Source organism: Homarus americanus, unplaced genomic scaffold (assembly GCF_018991925.1).
Source record: "Homarus americanus isolate GMGI-L3 unplaced genomic scaffold, GMGI_Hamer_2.0 scaffold32583, whole genome shotgun sequence".
NCBI classification, from domain to species: Eukaryota; Metazoa; Arthropoda; class Malacostraca; order Decapoda; family Nephropidae; genus Homarus; species Homarus americanus.
The window spans coordinates 23,370,747-23,387,841 of record NW_024713129.1 but is presented as its reverse complement, the minus strand read 5'-3'; the positions used below and the strand labels follow the sequence as shown (position 1 = coordinate 23,387,841).

Here is a 17,095-nt window from a genome sequence, read left to right as displayed (position 1 = left end):
TTTGCCTTCGGCACTCGTGTTTCATGCATGGCTAGCCTCAGTTTATAGGACGTAGAGCGTTTTTACTGAAGGTTTTGTTGTTCCATTACTCTCAAAAACGTGGGTCGAACTATAAACGAGGAATATCATAAATTAATGATTTCTTGGTCAAAAAACCAGGGTCGACCTATAAACGAGGGGGGTTATAGACGAGTATATATGGCATATATATTTAGTCGGTCTAAATGGTTGTAAAATGGGAAACTTGGGGTTGGGTCTTGGGTGCCTGGAACCAATTAGAATAAATCCCATAGGTTCTGTAATTTCGTTATCGCATTTTTCATTATCACGCACTCGGCAGGGTCCCAATTAGGCGCGATAACTAAGGGATGACTGTACTGTATATACTTGTGACAGTGGCTAGTTGCTTCTGGTGTTATGGTACAGGGGTACCAAGTGACAGCCCTAGGATCCCGCTTCCTCTATCAAGGAATAAACAATTGAAATTGAAATTGGAAAAAAAAAACATTCAAATAATGGGACGTAGCGAACCTAAATGGCCCTAGAGCGGGCAAAGTCACGTTTGCGTCACGTATGCATCGCGTATTCTTATAGATTGTGCTGCCAGGCATATAATGATACAGTACAGTAACTATATATCCATAATATGTTTTGATAGATATAAGAAATGCCTATGTTACTGTTTCTATTTTTTGTCTATTGTAGTGTACAGTACATTACTTTTAATTTGATTTCCTTACTTACGAAATAAAAAGCTTACAGTGGTCCATCGGTTAACAATGGACCTTAGTGCAAACCTGTATTGTACTGTACATGAACTAAAATTGTTATGTCTATTGCAAATATAGATTGTTCATACAGGTATTCAAATAAATTACTATCTTACAAGAATCCCTCCAATGTAAGTGATATTCACCCAGGTCGTTTGGGTGGCAAATTATGAGAAGAGCTTAGTCACTCTTAAGGAATGATAAATAAACATGCAGGCCTTCAGCGCCAACTGTCAAATCTTATCTCAAATAAATAAACAAACACCAGACACTCTGTCACCTCACACACACCCCCCCCCCTCTTCCCACGCTCCCTTCCTTGTGTTCCCAGACAAAAGATTGGCGATTTCTTTATGTTTATTTTATATAATATCTCAGACTAAAGTTAGGATAATATAATTTGCATTGCAAGACAGAGATTAATTTAAATATGAGCGTCATATATTTTGCTCAAGATATAAAAAATGTAGTACATTAGTGTACAATACTGTAGTACATTTTATAAAAAGTTTTTCAACTGTATTTTTGGGCTAGATTTATATAAATTTCTTCATTTATTTTCATCCATTTACATGCACACACCATACTAAAAGAAATAAATGACCTTAGTGCAAAGCTGGAGTGCACATGTACTAATCTGATTACGGTACTAAAATTGTTATGTCTAGTGTGAATTACAGCATGTTTATATTCAAATAAATCAGTATCATACAAGAATCCCAGCAATGTTAATTATATTCTCCTAGGTCATTTCACTGGCATTTTAAAATGAGAGAAGCTTAGTAGGACTGTTAAATAAACACACAGAGACCTTCGGCTCAAACTGTCAAACATATCACCTCAACCCCCCCCACCCCTCGCTGGCTGGCTGGCTCCGTCCCTCTCCCCCAACCAGGGATTTAGGCTTACAGTTTTTATCTTATATAATATCTCAGACTAAAGTTAGGAGATAATAATTTGCATTGCTGGAATCCTTGCAAGACAGCCAATAATTTGAATATAAACGTCATATATTTTGCTCAAGAGATAAAATTTTTGGAACATTAGTGTACAGTACTGTAGTACATTTTATAAAAGTTTTCAACTGTATTTTTGGGTAGATTTACATCAATTTCTTCATTTATTTTCATCCATTTACATGCACACACCATACTAAAAGAAACGTAACAGAAATAAATGACCTCAGTGCAAAGCTGGAGTGCACATGTACTAATTTGATTACGATACTAAAATTGTTTTGTCTAGTGCAAATTACAGCATGTTTATATTCAAATTAATCAGTATGTTACAAGAATCCCAGCAATGTTAATTATATTCACCCAGGTCATTTCACTGGCTTTTTATAAGAGAGAAGCTTAGTCACTTAAGAACTGATAAATATACACGCATTAGACCTGGGCCTGTGCCAACTGTCAAACGTACTACCTCCCCCCACGCCCCCTCGCTCGCTCGCTCCCTCCCTCCCTCTCCCCCATCTGCCCGGCGTTGCTGGAATCCTTGTAAAACAGTGAATAATTTTAATATAAACGTCATGTATTTTGCATAAGAGATAAAAATTAATCACCTGTATTACATTACAGTAGTGATTTAAGAGTAAAAGTGTATATGTACGTATATAGTATTCCACATACACGTAAGTATAAATACAAAGTTTATGTGATGATCGGACAACGTCCATTTCGGTTAATGTCACGTTTCCAAGAACGTATCTAGGACGTTAACTGGCGCATGACTGTATTTATAACATAATTTTGAGTCTAATAATTTCAAACAAACTCCTGATTTTTCAACCTTTGGTCAGACTAAGTTGAATGATCTGAAATCTCTATATTGTATATGGCTTAACCTACTGTACATAATCCTCTTCCATCTACATATACAAAGAGTGGATGCCGAGTTCCAGTCCAATCCCTGTGTAGTGTAGTGTAGTGTGTATGTGAAATTTCAGACAATTTGAATTTTTTGGTGTGAATTCAGGGGATTAGTTTGACAAATGGATTATGTTTAAATTTGGTTGCAACAACCCAGTACAGTATGTTGTTAGGAGTGGAGTGGGGTGGTGGGGGGGAGGGGTGTTCAGTGCATCAAATGTCTTGATCAGTGACAGTTTACAGCTGCAGAATTTAAGTTTGTTTTGTTCACAGTGGATGGAGGCTCCTACGTTAGATATGGCTGTTTCTTGCCCTGAAGATCGATTGTAACTATAAATTTACAAGGATCCAGTGAAATTACCCCAGAGGAGCTTTGATATTCATGTGATATGATAGATAAGATTGACTAATGAGTTCCTGAGGGGACTTGAGATATTTTCTATCATTTTTTTTTAGATCAACTTTCAACACTTAGGTCTGTCATTTACTAAACAATGGGGTTTTCAGATTTACTGTTTGAGATTGGGGGTGGAAGTGTGGTGGTTGAGAGAAGAAGTGCTTGGCTCCTGTCCTAAGAGTTGATGGTTCACACAAAGGAATATCCTACTCAAATCAGCTGGAATGGGTACCCAATTTAGCTCGGAGAGTGAGGGTGGTCAAGTGTGATGGAGGCTTAGCTGCACTGCTGTGAAGGCCTATCAAAGGTATAGGGGCCACATTCAAGCAATCTTCCAGTATTTAACCAGGTTAGGTTAAGTTTTATTACAGTACTGGAGATAAGAGATCTTACAGCAGGTGATAGATGAATTAATTATAATGGATTTTAGGTATCCCTTGATATTTGGAACGTTTCGAAAGGATAATGTATGCTACGAATGAGATGAGCTGAGATATCCTGCAAGATGACATAGCTGAAAATATTATCTTAATGAGTTTCATCTTTCGGGGCTGAATATTAGTGTTATGAGGTTTTTTATATATACTAAAATTTTGTGAGAGGCCAGGAGGTAATCCTGAGTCCAAGGTAATTAAGTGTAAGATTCCTGATGTTGAGTTAAGGGTACAGTTGCGGAAATGTGATCCTACTCCTCGTTGTAACACGTGTTTCTAAACTGCACCATCGCAGTAGTAGTATCACTATTTTTGAATGAATGGGAATTGGTTGTGTACAACAGATGTGATTGGTTTGCTATAGGTCATATAGGTTGGCCGTTTGGAGGCACGGGTTATCACAGGGGGAGTAGGAACACATTTCTGCAACTGTACCAACATTAAATGGATGAGATGGAACTCAGAGGGGGCACTTTGTCAGACCCCTTTAAAACTCAACAATACCTTACATCATGTTTCAATACATAATCCTAAGGTATTTCCTGACTTTCAGTCATTGTAAAGCCTTTTACCAGTCCAGGGTACTTCCCTGTAAGTTCATGCTGCTCGACCCACATTTGGTAATTTCTCTATGTCCTCTGATAATCTTCCTTCATCTTGGATATTAATCAATATCCAACCTATTCTAAAAATATGATCCTTCCTCTTCTCTCTATTACTGTTTCATAACTTTCATTTTAATCCCCACAGCCATGAAATCTGTCATAACAAAATTATTGGAAAGAGTGTATGGTATGTAAAATAGAAAATTGTTATTATTGAGATAATGGTGTCCCTTTTCTTACCTCCCCCTTTGTTCATCTTTTGAGGTAATGTGCATCAAGTAGGCAAGATAGGTGAGGAAGCTTCCACCAAAGGTCTGAACTGCTATGAGAACCCCATGGATGAGTGGACGGTATGAGGTAACTCCTACAAAGCCTGCACTCATGTCTACAGTTGTCAGACTGTTGCTGTTGCCCTGAAAAAGTTTTATAATAAACCTCCTGTAGTAGTACAGTATAATGCAATGATCCCCTTTACTGACAAAAATACAGATAATAAAGAACAAATTTATATTTCTAAGGTATGACATTAATATTGCAGAGATAAACTTGTGAAACTCATCTCACCTGATAGAAGAAATGAGCAGAGGCAAGCCAGTCCACTGCTAATGCTGCCATATTCCATGAAATACATTTAATAAATATGAGTCTGTAGACAACGGAGCAAAACAACCAGTTCTGCAGCAGCATGAGAGACATTAGACCTACATTGTCCACTCGTTGAAGGAGAAGACAGAGTAGACTCAGCGAGGTGTAGCTGTATCTTAGTAAAACACTAATTTTGTCCTCTTCAGGTTCATACACCTCCAAAACTTTCCGAGACTTTGCAGTGTGGGCTTTAAAGTCAATCAATTTAGATTTGAAAAGTCCATACACAAACAAAACAATTATTGCTAAATGTGCAATTTGTGCCTCAAGAGCTCCACTGCTGATGTCATTCCCCCAGTAAGGAAAATGTCGTCCAAATATACACCCACAGATAAGTAAAACTAAACCAAAGCAATTACGTGACAACAGCAGGAATGAGATTGCCAGACCAGAGAGAACAACAGACACAAGAACAGAACCTCCCATGGCTCGTATTCCATCACCCAAGTCCTCCAGGTGTTTCCATTTATCACCTGTAGAATTCCATGATCTCATAAGTCTGCTGAGTACCAAGCTGACCATCAGTAGCAGCATTAATTTGTTAGAAGGTCTGCAGAGTTTTTGCAACATGGAAACATTTTCCTTAACTTTTGTGATTCTTGTTGGTAATTCTGAGGAGCCATCATTTGTGCCTCTCCCAACACTACCACCATCACCTTTATTGTGTGTACTTGTATTTGTTTTTATTCTAGAGTCAAATGATTCTCTAATATTCTCAATCATGATCTTCAGTATCAATCCTACATGAAGACTATTTAACAAAAAGTAAACAGTCTGGTGCTCTTCCTCCACTAGACTTGTTCCCAGGAGACTTAATACATGTAAGCCGGTGCCAAGCATTAAGAAGCAGTGAAGGGGATCCTTGTTACTCTCCCTCTGAAAAAAAAAAAAATAAATAAATAAAATATGATTGGTCTTTAACCTCTGAATGTAAAGGTGATCACACTACAAATAAAATGGTGAAACATACTGTTCAAGGCATAAAAATTATACATTAATGCAGGAAATTCTGTAGGTCAAAATGAAAGACCTGTAAGATATTGCACAATGAATACGGTATCCCAAGACAGGAACCACCAATGTATAACAGTTCAGCAGTAGGGGCAAAATTTTCATGTGATTAATAAAATTCCTATAGAGCAGCACCTTATCCAACACAAGGTATACATTCCTGAAAGTCATTGCAATTAATGAAACTGCAAATATCAGGTCAATTTTCCCCATAAGAATTAATGTAATTAAGGGGGGGATGCAATACCTGCTGGTAACTTTCACTATATATTTTTCAATATACTGTACAGTATACTCCTCATTATCCAAGGCTATTAGGGACCAGAGTCATATGTATACTGTAGTACCAATAAATATGAGGAATAAATAAAAATGACAATAATATTTAATAAAATAAAAGAAAAACTACTGCATTGCCAGTTGGCAATAGCTTCACTAGGCGCAGGAAATAGGAGCGGCTGAGATCTCCACCACCCACAGCTTAAGCAATCCGGACGTATCCAGCAGTCATAAGATATGTTTCATTATGTTTATGTCACTCCCGTGACCACCAGCCACCACTACCTCACACTACCCACCACCACCACCACACTCCCGTAACCACCAGCTGCCACCACCACACTCCCGTGACCACCAGCCGCCACCACCACACTCCTGTGACGACCAGACACCACTACCACCACACTCCGTAACCACCAGCCACACCACCACACAATCCAGTGGCCACCAGCCACCACACTCCCGTGACCACCAGCTGCCACCACCACACTCCCGTGACCACCAGCCACCACCACACCCTGACCACCAGCCGCCACCACCACCACCACACTCCCCACCCAGCTGCCACCACCACCACCACACCTCCGTGACTCACCAGCCACCACCACCACCACACTCCGCCACCACCAGCACCACCAGCCTGTGACCACCAGCCACCACCACCACACTCCTGTGACCTCCAGTCACCACCACCACCCTCCCGTGACCTCCACCAGCCACCACCACCACACTCCCGTGACCACCAGCCACCACCACCACCCTCCCGTGTCCTCCAGTCAATTGTCTGTGCATGTAACAGAGCAAAATAAATTGAATAAAAATACATACATCTACTTGAAATTAATAGTTGAAAAGTATCAACAATGCAACTCAAACGTAGGGCGAGGTAAGGTGATGCAGCTACAGTGATTGGTGACCTGTCAAGTCCAGACACACACACACGTTCATTACGATGGTGTTTACTATGGCCTACACGTATCTTACAGCATATAAGACGCATCCCCCATTTTTGCAGGGAATATTTAGGAAAAAACTTTTGTGTGTATTTTACTCCTGTAGCCATAGTTATCTTAAAATAATATACAGTATACAGTACCAGTAAATGTGAGGAATAAATAAAATTAATACCAATAAATAAGTTACAACAAAAAATACTGTATTGCCAAACCAGTAAATAAAAGCCAAATGAAAGCTTAACACATTCGCTATTTGCATACAGTGATCCCTCGGTTAACGAGATTTCGGTTAACGATTTACCTTCCATAAGATTCTTAACTTCGGTTAATGAGCAATCCCTCGATTAATGAGTTTCATACGAGCGGACCTCAACATGTTTTTGCTTGCATTTGGCGGTCCACCAGCTGTAGTATTAGTCCGCTAATACAATAATCGGGTCTAGGGCTTCAATTCCTTACTATTTTAGTAAATATCAAGATGTTTATACTATTCAATAATTTTAAAAGTTTAATATTAATTTTTTTAGTCATTTTAACAATTATTGAACATAATTGAAGTACAGGAAACTAGTTTTATGCGTGCCAAACAGGCGTCAGTCTCTGTATCTTTTCAGTGGAGGTAACATCTTGCTTAAGACTCTCTTCAACTTAATGCTTTTTTCTGTGTTTCCAAGCAAATTATTGGTCATTTTGAAATTTATTTTACATATTGACAATATATAATGCAGTGCAGTGTTGATTTAAAGAAAATTATCTTGAATTACACCAAGAGAACTAAAATTTTATGGGTGAAATGGCGCTATGGGGTGACTTCTCTTCCACCCCAATGCCTTCTCTTCTCCCTTCTCCTCCACCCATATTCTAATTCCCATCATCATCATCATCATCCAGTAGCCTTATACATACACACCTCAAAGTATATGTACTTTTCTACTTTTTTTGTTGAATTTAGGCAATTTTCGGTGAACTGGAACCAATTACCCAAAAACCCATTGAAACAATGGTTTCCGTTAACGAGTTTTTTGGTTAATGAGCAACCTGCTGGAACGGATTGTGCTCGTTAACCGAGGGACCAATGTACGTCACTAGACCTTCGGCGCTAACTGTCAAACATGTCACTGTTACCTCCCTCCTCCCCCCCAATCTTCCCAGCCAGGGTTGGGTGGTTATAGGCTTACAGTTTTTATCTTATATAATGTCACAGACGAAAGTTGGGAGAATATAATTTGCATTGGTAGAATCCTTGCAAGACAGTGAATAATTTGAATATAAAAGTCATATATTTTGCACAAGAGATAAAAAATTTAGTCCTTTGTAATATAATTAATTAGAACATGTCAGTTCAGTGACATTTTATAAGAGAAAAACTTAGTCACTCTTAAGGACAGATAAATAAATAAGCACTAGACCTTGGCATCAAATGTCAAACATATCACCTCACCCCCCCCCCCTTCCCATCATGTTTAAGCTGTGGTTTGATATCAAACTATCTCACTTGTTAACACTTTCTTGAATGAGTGTAGGGTAGTCGCTGGTACCTTTGATGAAGCTGGGTGAGATATTAGGTAATCTCACGACTTGTCACCTTTGATACAGTTGTAGATTGGTTGATAGTTGAAATCGTCACAGCTGTCCTGGGTTGTACTTGTAATTATCTTAGCTTGTAAGTTACACTAGACACACAGGTACTGTTCTCTTCACTTGTAGTTCCTTGGTTTAATGTAAACACACGTGGTGATTTCTAGTTATATTGCGTAGTCATATCTGTACAGTTATTGTTATTGACAGTCTAATGAGCATTAGCTATTAGCTTGTAATTAGCTGATATAATTAGAGAGAGGTACAGCCCCGAGAGCTGGTCTCATGACACGACGTTAGAGTCTCATGTCTGGCTGTGAACTGGGGAAATTGGCCGACCTTTCTTGAGTCTCGTTGTTGGAGAGTAATCCATACTTCAACACAGACATACGTATATCTAAACAGGCCTACTCACACGCGAAGGGCTGAGTCTGTAGATTTATGGGCTGTACACCCGAGAAGGTGTGAAAGAACAAATGGTAGAATGCATATAATGAATACATGTCCTTAGCCCATATATATATCAATTGACAGAGGCTATTACATTCAGCTGATGGGACGGTCACTTTTACCCCCCAGTGGACCATTCTCCTCTACAAGTGGATGGTGTGTCACTGTCGAGGGAGATGAAACGCCTGATATTAGACAGACAACAGACACTGACTTGGTACATGCACACAATTAATACTTAAGAGAAATAGAGAAATACAGTCGCCAAGTTAATGTCCATTCAAATAATGGACTCAACTCCCTCTTTCCTCACACTGCATCCTCGCTTGGCTCTTCCTCTCTGGAGTAAAATTTTGGGAAACCAGTATAGTAATAAATAACAATTTCAAACTAAAGTTAGGACATAATATAATTGACATTGCTGGACTCTTTGTAAGACTAGGAATATTTTGAATATAAATGTCATATATTTCTGCACAAAAGAGAAACATTATATTTAATTCAGAGTAAACACCATATCTTCGTAATCATGTCTAATGCAAAATCTATGATGTTTATATTCAAAATGATCATCAACAAAGAATTCGCAATGTAAATTATATTCTGGCCGGGTAATTTGAATGAATTTTTATGAGCTAAAACAAATATCTTCAGTTAATAAAAAAAAAAATATTCTTCACACCGTGGTGCCAGGTGGTCGGTCGCCGGTCCCTCCCTCCCTCCCTCCCCCCCACCAACCCTCCCTACTAGATGAATGTGTGGGAATACCAGACAGTTTACCTTTTTAGTAATAAATAATAAATCAGACTAAAGTTAGGATAATATAATTGACATTGCTGGATTCCTTATAAGACCAGGAATATTTTGAATATAAATGTCATCTATTTTGCACAAAAGATAACATATTTACTCAAAGTAAACATTATATCTAAAATTTGTATGTCTAATGCAAAATCTATGATGTTTATATTCAAAATGATCATCAAATTGTAAGAATTCCAGCAATGTAAATTATATTCTGGCCGGGTAATTTGTATGAATTTTATGAGCTAAAACAAATATCTTCAGTTAACAAAAAAAAAATATTCTTCACTACACTATCTGTCAATCAATGTACCCCACCTTGCCTCCCCCACTCTTCCAAGCGCCAGATGGTCGGTCCGTCCCAACCCTCCCTTCAAGAGAAAGGTTGGGTGAAAAAACTAGATTTTAACATTTAGTATTAAATAATACCTCAGATTAAAGTTAGGATAATATAATTGACATTGCTGGATTCCTTGTAAAACCAGGAATATTTTGAATATAAATGTCATATATTTTGCACAAAACATAACATATTTACTCAGAGTAAACATTATATCTAAAATTTGTATCTCTAATGCAAAATATATGATGTTTATATTCAAAATGATCATCAAATTGTAAGAATTCCAGCAATGTAAATTATATTCTGGCTGGGTAATTTGTATGAATTTTATGAGCTAAAACAAATATTTTCAGTTAATAAAAAAAAAAAATATTCTTCACACCGTGCCAGATGGTCGGTCGGTCCCTCCCTCCCCCCCACCTCCCACCAATCCTCCCTACCAGATGTGTGGGAAAACCAGAATATTTACCTTTTTAGTAATAAATAATACCTCAAACTAAAGTTAGGATAATATAATTGACATTGCTGGATTCCTTGTAAGACCAGGAATATTTCGAATATAAATGTCATATATTTTGCACAAAAGATAACATATTTACTCAGAGTAAACATTATATCTAAAATTTGTATGTCTAATGCAAAATATATGATGTTTATATTCAAAATGATCATCATATTGTAAGAATTCCGGCAATGTAAATTATATTCTGGCCGGGTAATTTGTATGAATTTTATGAGCTAAAAAAAAAAATATATATTATATTTCACCGGGTATATGAACCGCGTTAAGTGAAACCGCGTAAAGCGGGGTAATACTGTACTCTATTAATTATGTATAGTAAAGTATTACAGAACATGTATTAATCCTATGTAATATTTCCATTTATTATGCACCATTTTATGTATGTGAATAATCATATTTACATATTATGTATTCAGCTTGTGATACAAAGAGTGGAGATCACTAGTCCTTATGGTGTGGAAGCCGACTGTCTATTAGTTCTTCTGTATATCTCCCGTACGAGAATAAGAACCTATTTTCAAGATAACAAGTGTTTGCGTATACCCTCAGTAGTGTAGAACATTTTGGGGGTATCAAAGACAAACATAGACAACCTGTATTACATTTTCGCCCCCCAGGCCCCGATGTGGGTCAGTGACCTGTGCCCGGGTGGGCTAATCCCCGGGAGAAAAAAAAAAAAAAATTTTTTTGCTCCACAAATTTGTTTTCGGTTTTCAAAGCTTTTTGGTTTTCGGAATTTCGGATAAAGGGTTGTCAACCTGTATCTGTACTTACCACAATCTCTCTAAAAATACTTTAGGTTTCGTGTTTATTCCAGATGTCTTCAGGTCACGAGACCCACTAATCTCCCACCCAAGAAAGGGTGACCTGACATTTCATCAGGTCAGTAATATGAGACCACCAATCCCCTACCTCCACCTGACATTGCATCAGGTCAGGTCAATTACTATGAGACCCACTAATCTCCCACAGCTCCATGGGAATGGAAAATAACAGTCGTTGCTGTAACACACAGCTTCATTCTTGCCCATATCCTATAGATTTTTAATCTTTAAATATATCTATTTAACCAAACTTTTAGATAAACTATTCTGGATTATTATAGAAATGAAGTTTCTTACTTAATTAGAATTGTATTTATGAATTCCAGTAGTTTAGACTCAAGGAAAACATCTCCAGCACCCAGAAACGTTCTGGGGAAGTGGGCGAGTGTGCGTCTGTGCAAGAAGTCTAGTTTAGACACCTGGAAACTTTTCCCAGTAACTGGAAAAGGTTCCGGAGATAACGAATTTTTCTGGGTTTGAGAAAGTTGCCTTGTTACCCGGAAATCTCTCATCACCAGAAATGCTCTGCACCAATTGTTACGGCTAACGGGGATATCACTGTATTTTCGAATTTTTCTGATTTTCATCCGGACACTTCCCTTAAGCGTCACATGGCCCCATGTCTCATGATCTATTCATATGGAATCAATTTCTAGCTGGTCTGGGATACTGGTCATGTGATCAATGACATCATGTCAGCAGATCTCCTATGCAATATTGAATCCACTATTAGCTTATTGAATCTACTATAAGTTATGCTAATGTTCTAAATAATACTAATAATTTAAATATAATCTTGTGATGGCGTCGTACATATACTTACCATATATCTCGGCCTATAAGACGGAATTTGAACCTTAAAAAAAATCAGCCCAAAATTAGGGGTCGTCTTAAATACCGGGTATAAAATTCTAGTTCTTACATATTGTGGTTTAGCATGTCAAGAGTGGTGATGGAGTACATCGTAAACCACTCACACGGTCCTACCACTAATTATTGTACGTATACTGAAACTTATGTTTGGGAAACTGGATTAAAAATAAGATTACCGGTATATTAAAATAATAAAAATGTATTATAAACCTGTCTAACATACCGTAAAATAACATTATACCCCGGTAATAAACACAGCTAACATCATGCACCGCCCCGCCATTTACCAGTGACAAGACAAAAAAGGGAAAGTGACCGCAGTAAGAGGGGCTGAGAGAGGGCTATTTTTAGCCCGTCTTTGTGTCCGAGGTGGCCAGTAAGGCTTACCGGTATATTTACTGATCATAATACTTATCTCCTATAAATAATTCATTTAAGTGACGTCACTAGTGTCTACACTACACCAACCGGTAACATTTGATGCCATTACTTGAAGTGAATTGGCTTTATTTTAAAAAACCAAGGATGTGTAAACAGCACTGGTCAATGGGATGGTTGGTAAAGGACTACTGGGTCAGTAAGCTCCCAATGGTAAGTGTCACATTTGGGGTACCGGTCTTATACAGCGAATAGAGCTCAAAACCTACTTTTTTAAATGGAAATTTTTGGGGTCGTCTTATACACCCTGTCGCCTTGTAGGCCGAGATATACGGTAGGCTGTGACAGTTGCCCCAACTTTGTCCTACAATGCTGTTCAAAATTTTGGTGTTGCATACTGACAAAAAATACCCACATGCAATTTTTTGAAGATTCATGCATATTTGAGCGAGCACCAGCAATTTGAAAAATAGCGATTTTGCTTATACGGCATACGCGCCTATATATGAGATTACACAACCATCATAAGGGATATTAACACAAATCATTTGCCTGTCTTAATTAAAAGCTGTTATCACTAACACAAAAAAGTTAATCATTCTTATTCTCTCATAGTACATTAAGGGGTTTTATCATATATTCACAAGGTATTATTTCTCTAGAGCAAGAAACCATGATTTCTGTTCGGAAGCAGATGATCGTTTGCGCTGATTAGGAACGTGGAGTCTGTCATTTTCAACTACTTGAAGGACTTCTTGAAAGCGCTCCTCATCCCTGGCAACATGAAGAAAGTCATGGTAAAGTTTTACACCACGTTCTGCAGCCTCATTGACGACCTGAAGCATGTCCACAACCCGTTTCATGTTCAGGTAGTCGTCATGATCCGCCCATTCACTGGCTGGACTGTGGAGAAACTGATAGGGCATGCCTAAAATGGTGAAGAACCGGCTTGAGTCAGGCCCAATTAGGTCCACCAGGGCAGTGCCACTTTCTGGGACAGGGGGAAGATATGGCTTTCCATAGCCCCCATGATTGAGCCCCACTCTCTTAGTAACTTCAGTGCCTTCATGGCAAAGAAGGGCCTTCCTCATCTCCTCTTTTGTCCTTTCTTGTACTTGGGACGAGAACAAAGCCAGTGGGGCCAACTCCTCAGTTAGGTACCAAGTGTGTCTACCGAGTGCCACACGTGCTTTGTCAACTATTGTGGCGTCGTATGGGGCAAATTCAGCCAAGGTTTCGACCAAATTCAAGTCATTCAGTGGTGCACTTGCTGGAACGGGGCAAACAATCCACCATGGGACATAATCAGCGACTGTGAACACAGCAAACTGTTCTAACTTGCTGATTTGACTTTTAGTCACAACCTCGGCTTTGGGAAACTGCTCTTTGATCTGGCCTGACAAAACAACAATCTTGAGGGTATAGAGCACTTTAGCCATCCACCTTGCTTTGTGAAGTGCGCCGGGGTAGACCATCGTGAAGTTCACTGGCTTGGATCCTTTAGTTACAAGCAGCAGAGAAAGCTCTACCAGCTCCTTGTAGTCGCCACGTGTAAATGATTGGGCTAGACATTCACGGAAGAAGTCAGCCATCTTCTGCTGGTGCTCCTCAAACACTCCAGGCATTGCAGGGTAGTAGTATTTCTTTTTTTCATTGTACGCCAGTTGAGAGAAATGGGTCTTGAACCTAGAAATGCAATTATTGGGATTATTGTATTTCGTACTTATCTATAATATTGTTTTAGGGGTACAGGTTGTACCTCTCTAGTCCGGCATTCTGTGGTCCGGAAACTCCCGTGGTCCAGAACGATTTTAGTTTGTCAAATAGGTAGATAGGCAGCTTCTTTTTTTTTTTTTTTTCTGAATTATTATTATTATTACAGGAGTATTAAATTTTTGCCCCTCAGGCCCCAATGTGGGTCAGTGACCTATGCGGTGGGCTAATCAAAAAAAAAAGAGCTAATTTAGGTTTGTTTACATCCGCAGTCTAGGGATCTCTCTCTCTGCTTGTCTACAGAGTACAACATATAACTTCAATATATATGAGCAGTAAATATTTTAACCTATATTCTTATGTAAGAGTAATGCGATATATTTTCACATGTGCACACATACGAGCAGTCTCAATTTTTTTACCATTAATGGTTGGATTCTTATATTGTTCCATTTATTAACATTAAATAACATTACAGGTACTTCAAACAACCATATTAATTTGTTTACATTAATTTTACTACAGCTAAACTCAGGGTCTTATTTTCTTCAGTTTTATATGTAGAACCAATCAGTCACTGGTTTCATAGCTTTAACATAAACAATGCGACAGCGGTCTCATCTCCTCTAATATTCCACAATATTAATAAATTGTATTGTTAATTTTGCACCCATACATTAATTCAATAAAAACAAATTCAGAAACATTAATTAAAATATATATGAACAGTAAATAAGTGTTGCTTTTTCATATTCTTATGTAAAAATGACGAGATATGTTTTCCACGTGTCTACAAGCACTTACATATCGATCTCTCTTTTCTTTACCATTATCGTAGCTACTTCTATTGTTCCATTTATTAACATTAAATAACATTACTTAAAACAAACCATATTAATTTTACTACAGCTACAACCAAGGTCTTATTTTCTTCAGTTTTATATGTAGAACCAGTCAGTCACTGGTTTTGTAATCAATTAAAACAATGCTGTGTCATTTCCTCATGTGTTTTAATTTTCTACTATTATTAATGAATTGTATTGCTCATTTGCACATAAACATTAATTCAATAAAAAGACATTCAGCAATAAACAATAATGAATCTTTTGTACATAAGAAATGACGCTGTTTCACGATTATGCCGCCGCCTGCGTTGGCGGGCCGCTCAAACCCGTCGAAATTCAAGTTTCTGAATCAAATTTTTATTTAAATTTTTTGTGTGTTCAATAAAATACATTAGAATTAAAACTTCACGAATTTGGCTACTATACACATTTAACCCTTCAATATGTCTTCAAAAGACCATGCGCCAGAAAGTGGTGCTAGTGCTTCCAGGCATAAGCACAAGTCACTATCTATCCAGGAAAAGAATTGAATTTCCATGGTCCGGCGCGGTCAGGTCGAGGTTGCGGACTAGAGAGGTACAACCTGTATTAAGATTGATATGATCGATCATTTGCTTGGTTTAGTATATCTTATAAGTCTAATAAAGAAATTCCACTAAATTTGTTCATTAAATAATAATATTCCTTGTTATTTTGTAAAAGCCGACGGTGCTAACTCAAGCATGCACCGGCTCAAGAAAATTGCTGGAGTGTTTCCTAGATAAATACACAACACTAAAACTTTGGGCACACCATTGTAGGGACCATTTTTTATTTTTGGAGGGCAGGTCACACCCTAATATAGGTAGTTGATAGCAGTGAACAACACACACGGTGGTCGGTGGTGGCAGGACCCAGACTGAGCAGCGGAAAGCTTGAATGCCCGGACAGATTGATTTAGAGGAAATTTTGATTTAACGAACAGTGTATGAATCAGTTCATTAAATCTAAAAAATCCTGTATATGAATTCTAACTCAATTAAAGTAAAAGCATCTTACCTGAAGTATATCAGTCCTTCCAGCTTCAACAGATCTGAGAGCCCATCACCATAATGTAGACAAATGATACTGCCAAAAGCCATGGTGTGGGACGCAGCAGGTGGCAAATGAGAGAGCTTGATGCAGCAGCACAGCAGAGGAGCCAAGCCAGAAATGTGCCACCTGCACCCCAGCAGATGGTGACCACACTGACTTGTCTTGACAGTGAAGGGTTGGTACACAGCCTCCACAGACATATTGTCAGGGTCTGTGAGAAAATGAATGACATAATAAATTTAATCATACAGAAGTATTGTTTTCTGTTATATAATCTAAATACCTGTACATTTCCAATACAATAAGTTTCAGTACAATCTCCTTTCAAAATCAGGGTGTTTGCAGATCTGTGCACAGTCCTACAGTGTGAAAGTGAGTGACCCATGATTTTCTGGTACATTGTGCACCCCCTAATGGAGCCCACCTTGTAATGGTAATGTTGTTTAGTAGCAGAAGCATTCTTATGAACAATGCAATTACTGTACTGTGGCACCTATGCACATCATGACCCCCATAGTGGTTATCTCTCAGGGCTAGCAAGTCATTAGCTGTAAAGTTAAAACTGTCAACTCTCCGCACCTCTCATGAACCACTCCAGCCATATATAAAGGTTTTCAAGAAAATATACCTCACTGTGGCCCTCATCCATAGAATGGGATTTCAGAATTCACCCCTCCATTTATTTCTTATCAGTCAATGGTGAAAGATCCATGATTTCTAAA

At 38.2% G+C, this 17,095-nt stretch overlaps 1 protein-coding gene across 4 annotated transcripts in view; it reads right to left on the bottom strand.

Annotated features, from left to right (window-relative positions):
- The window catches only part of LOC121869471 (GPI ethanolamine phosphate transferase 2-like), a 159,351-nt gene that overhangs the window by 8,159 nt on the left and 134,097 nt on the right, over window positions 1–17,095 (bottom strand). For all 4 annotated transcript variants that reach the window (XM_042370827.1, XM_042370849.1, XM_042370842.1 and 1 more), the window contains exons 9-11: window positions 16,338–16,584; window positions 4,642–5,598; window positions 4,318–4,490 (exon numbers count right to left, since the gene is read on the bottom strand). In XM_042370827.1, coding sequence (XP_042226761.1) covers window positions 16,363–16,584 — 222 coding nt within the window. In that variant the 3' untranslated portion in view covers window positions 4,318–4,490; window positions 4,642–5,598; window positions 16,338–16,362. The remainder of the gene's footprint in view (window positions 1–4,317; window positions 4,491–4,641; window positions 5,599–16,337; window positions 16,585–17,095) is intronic.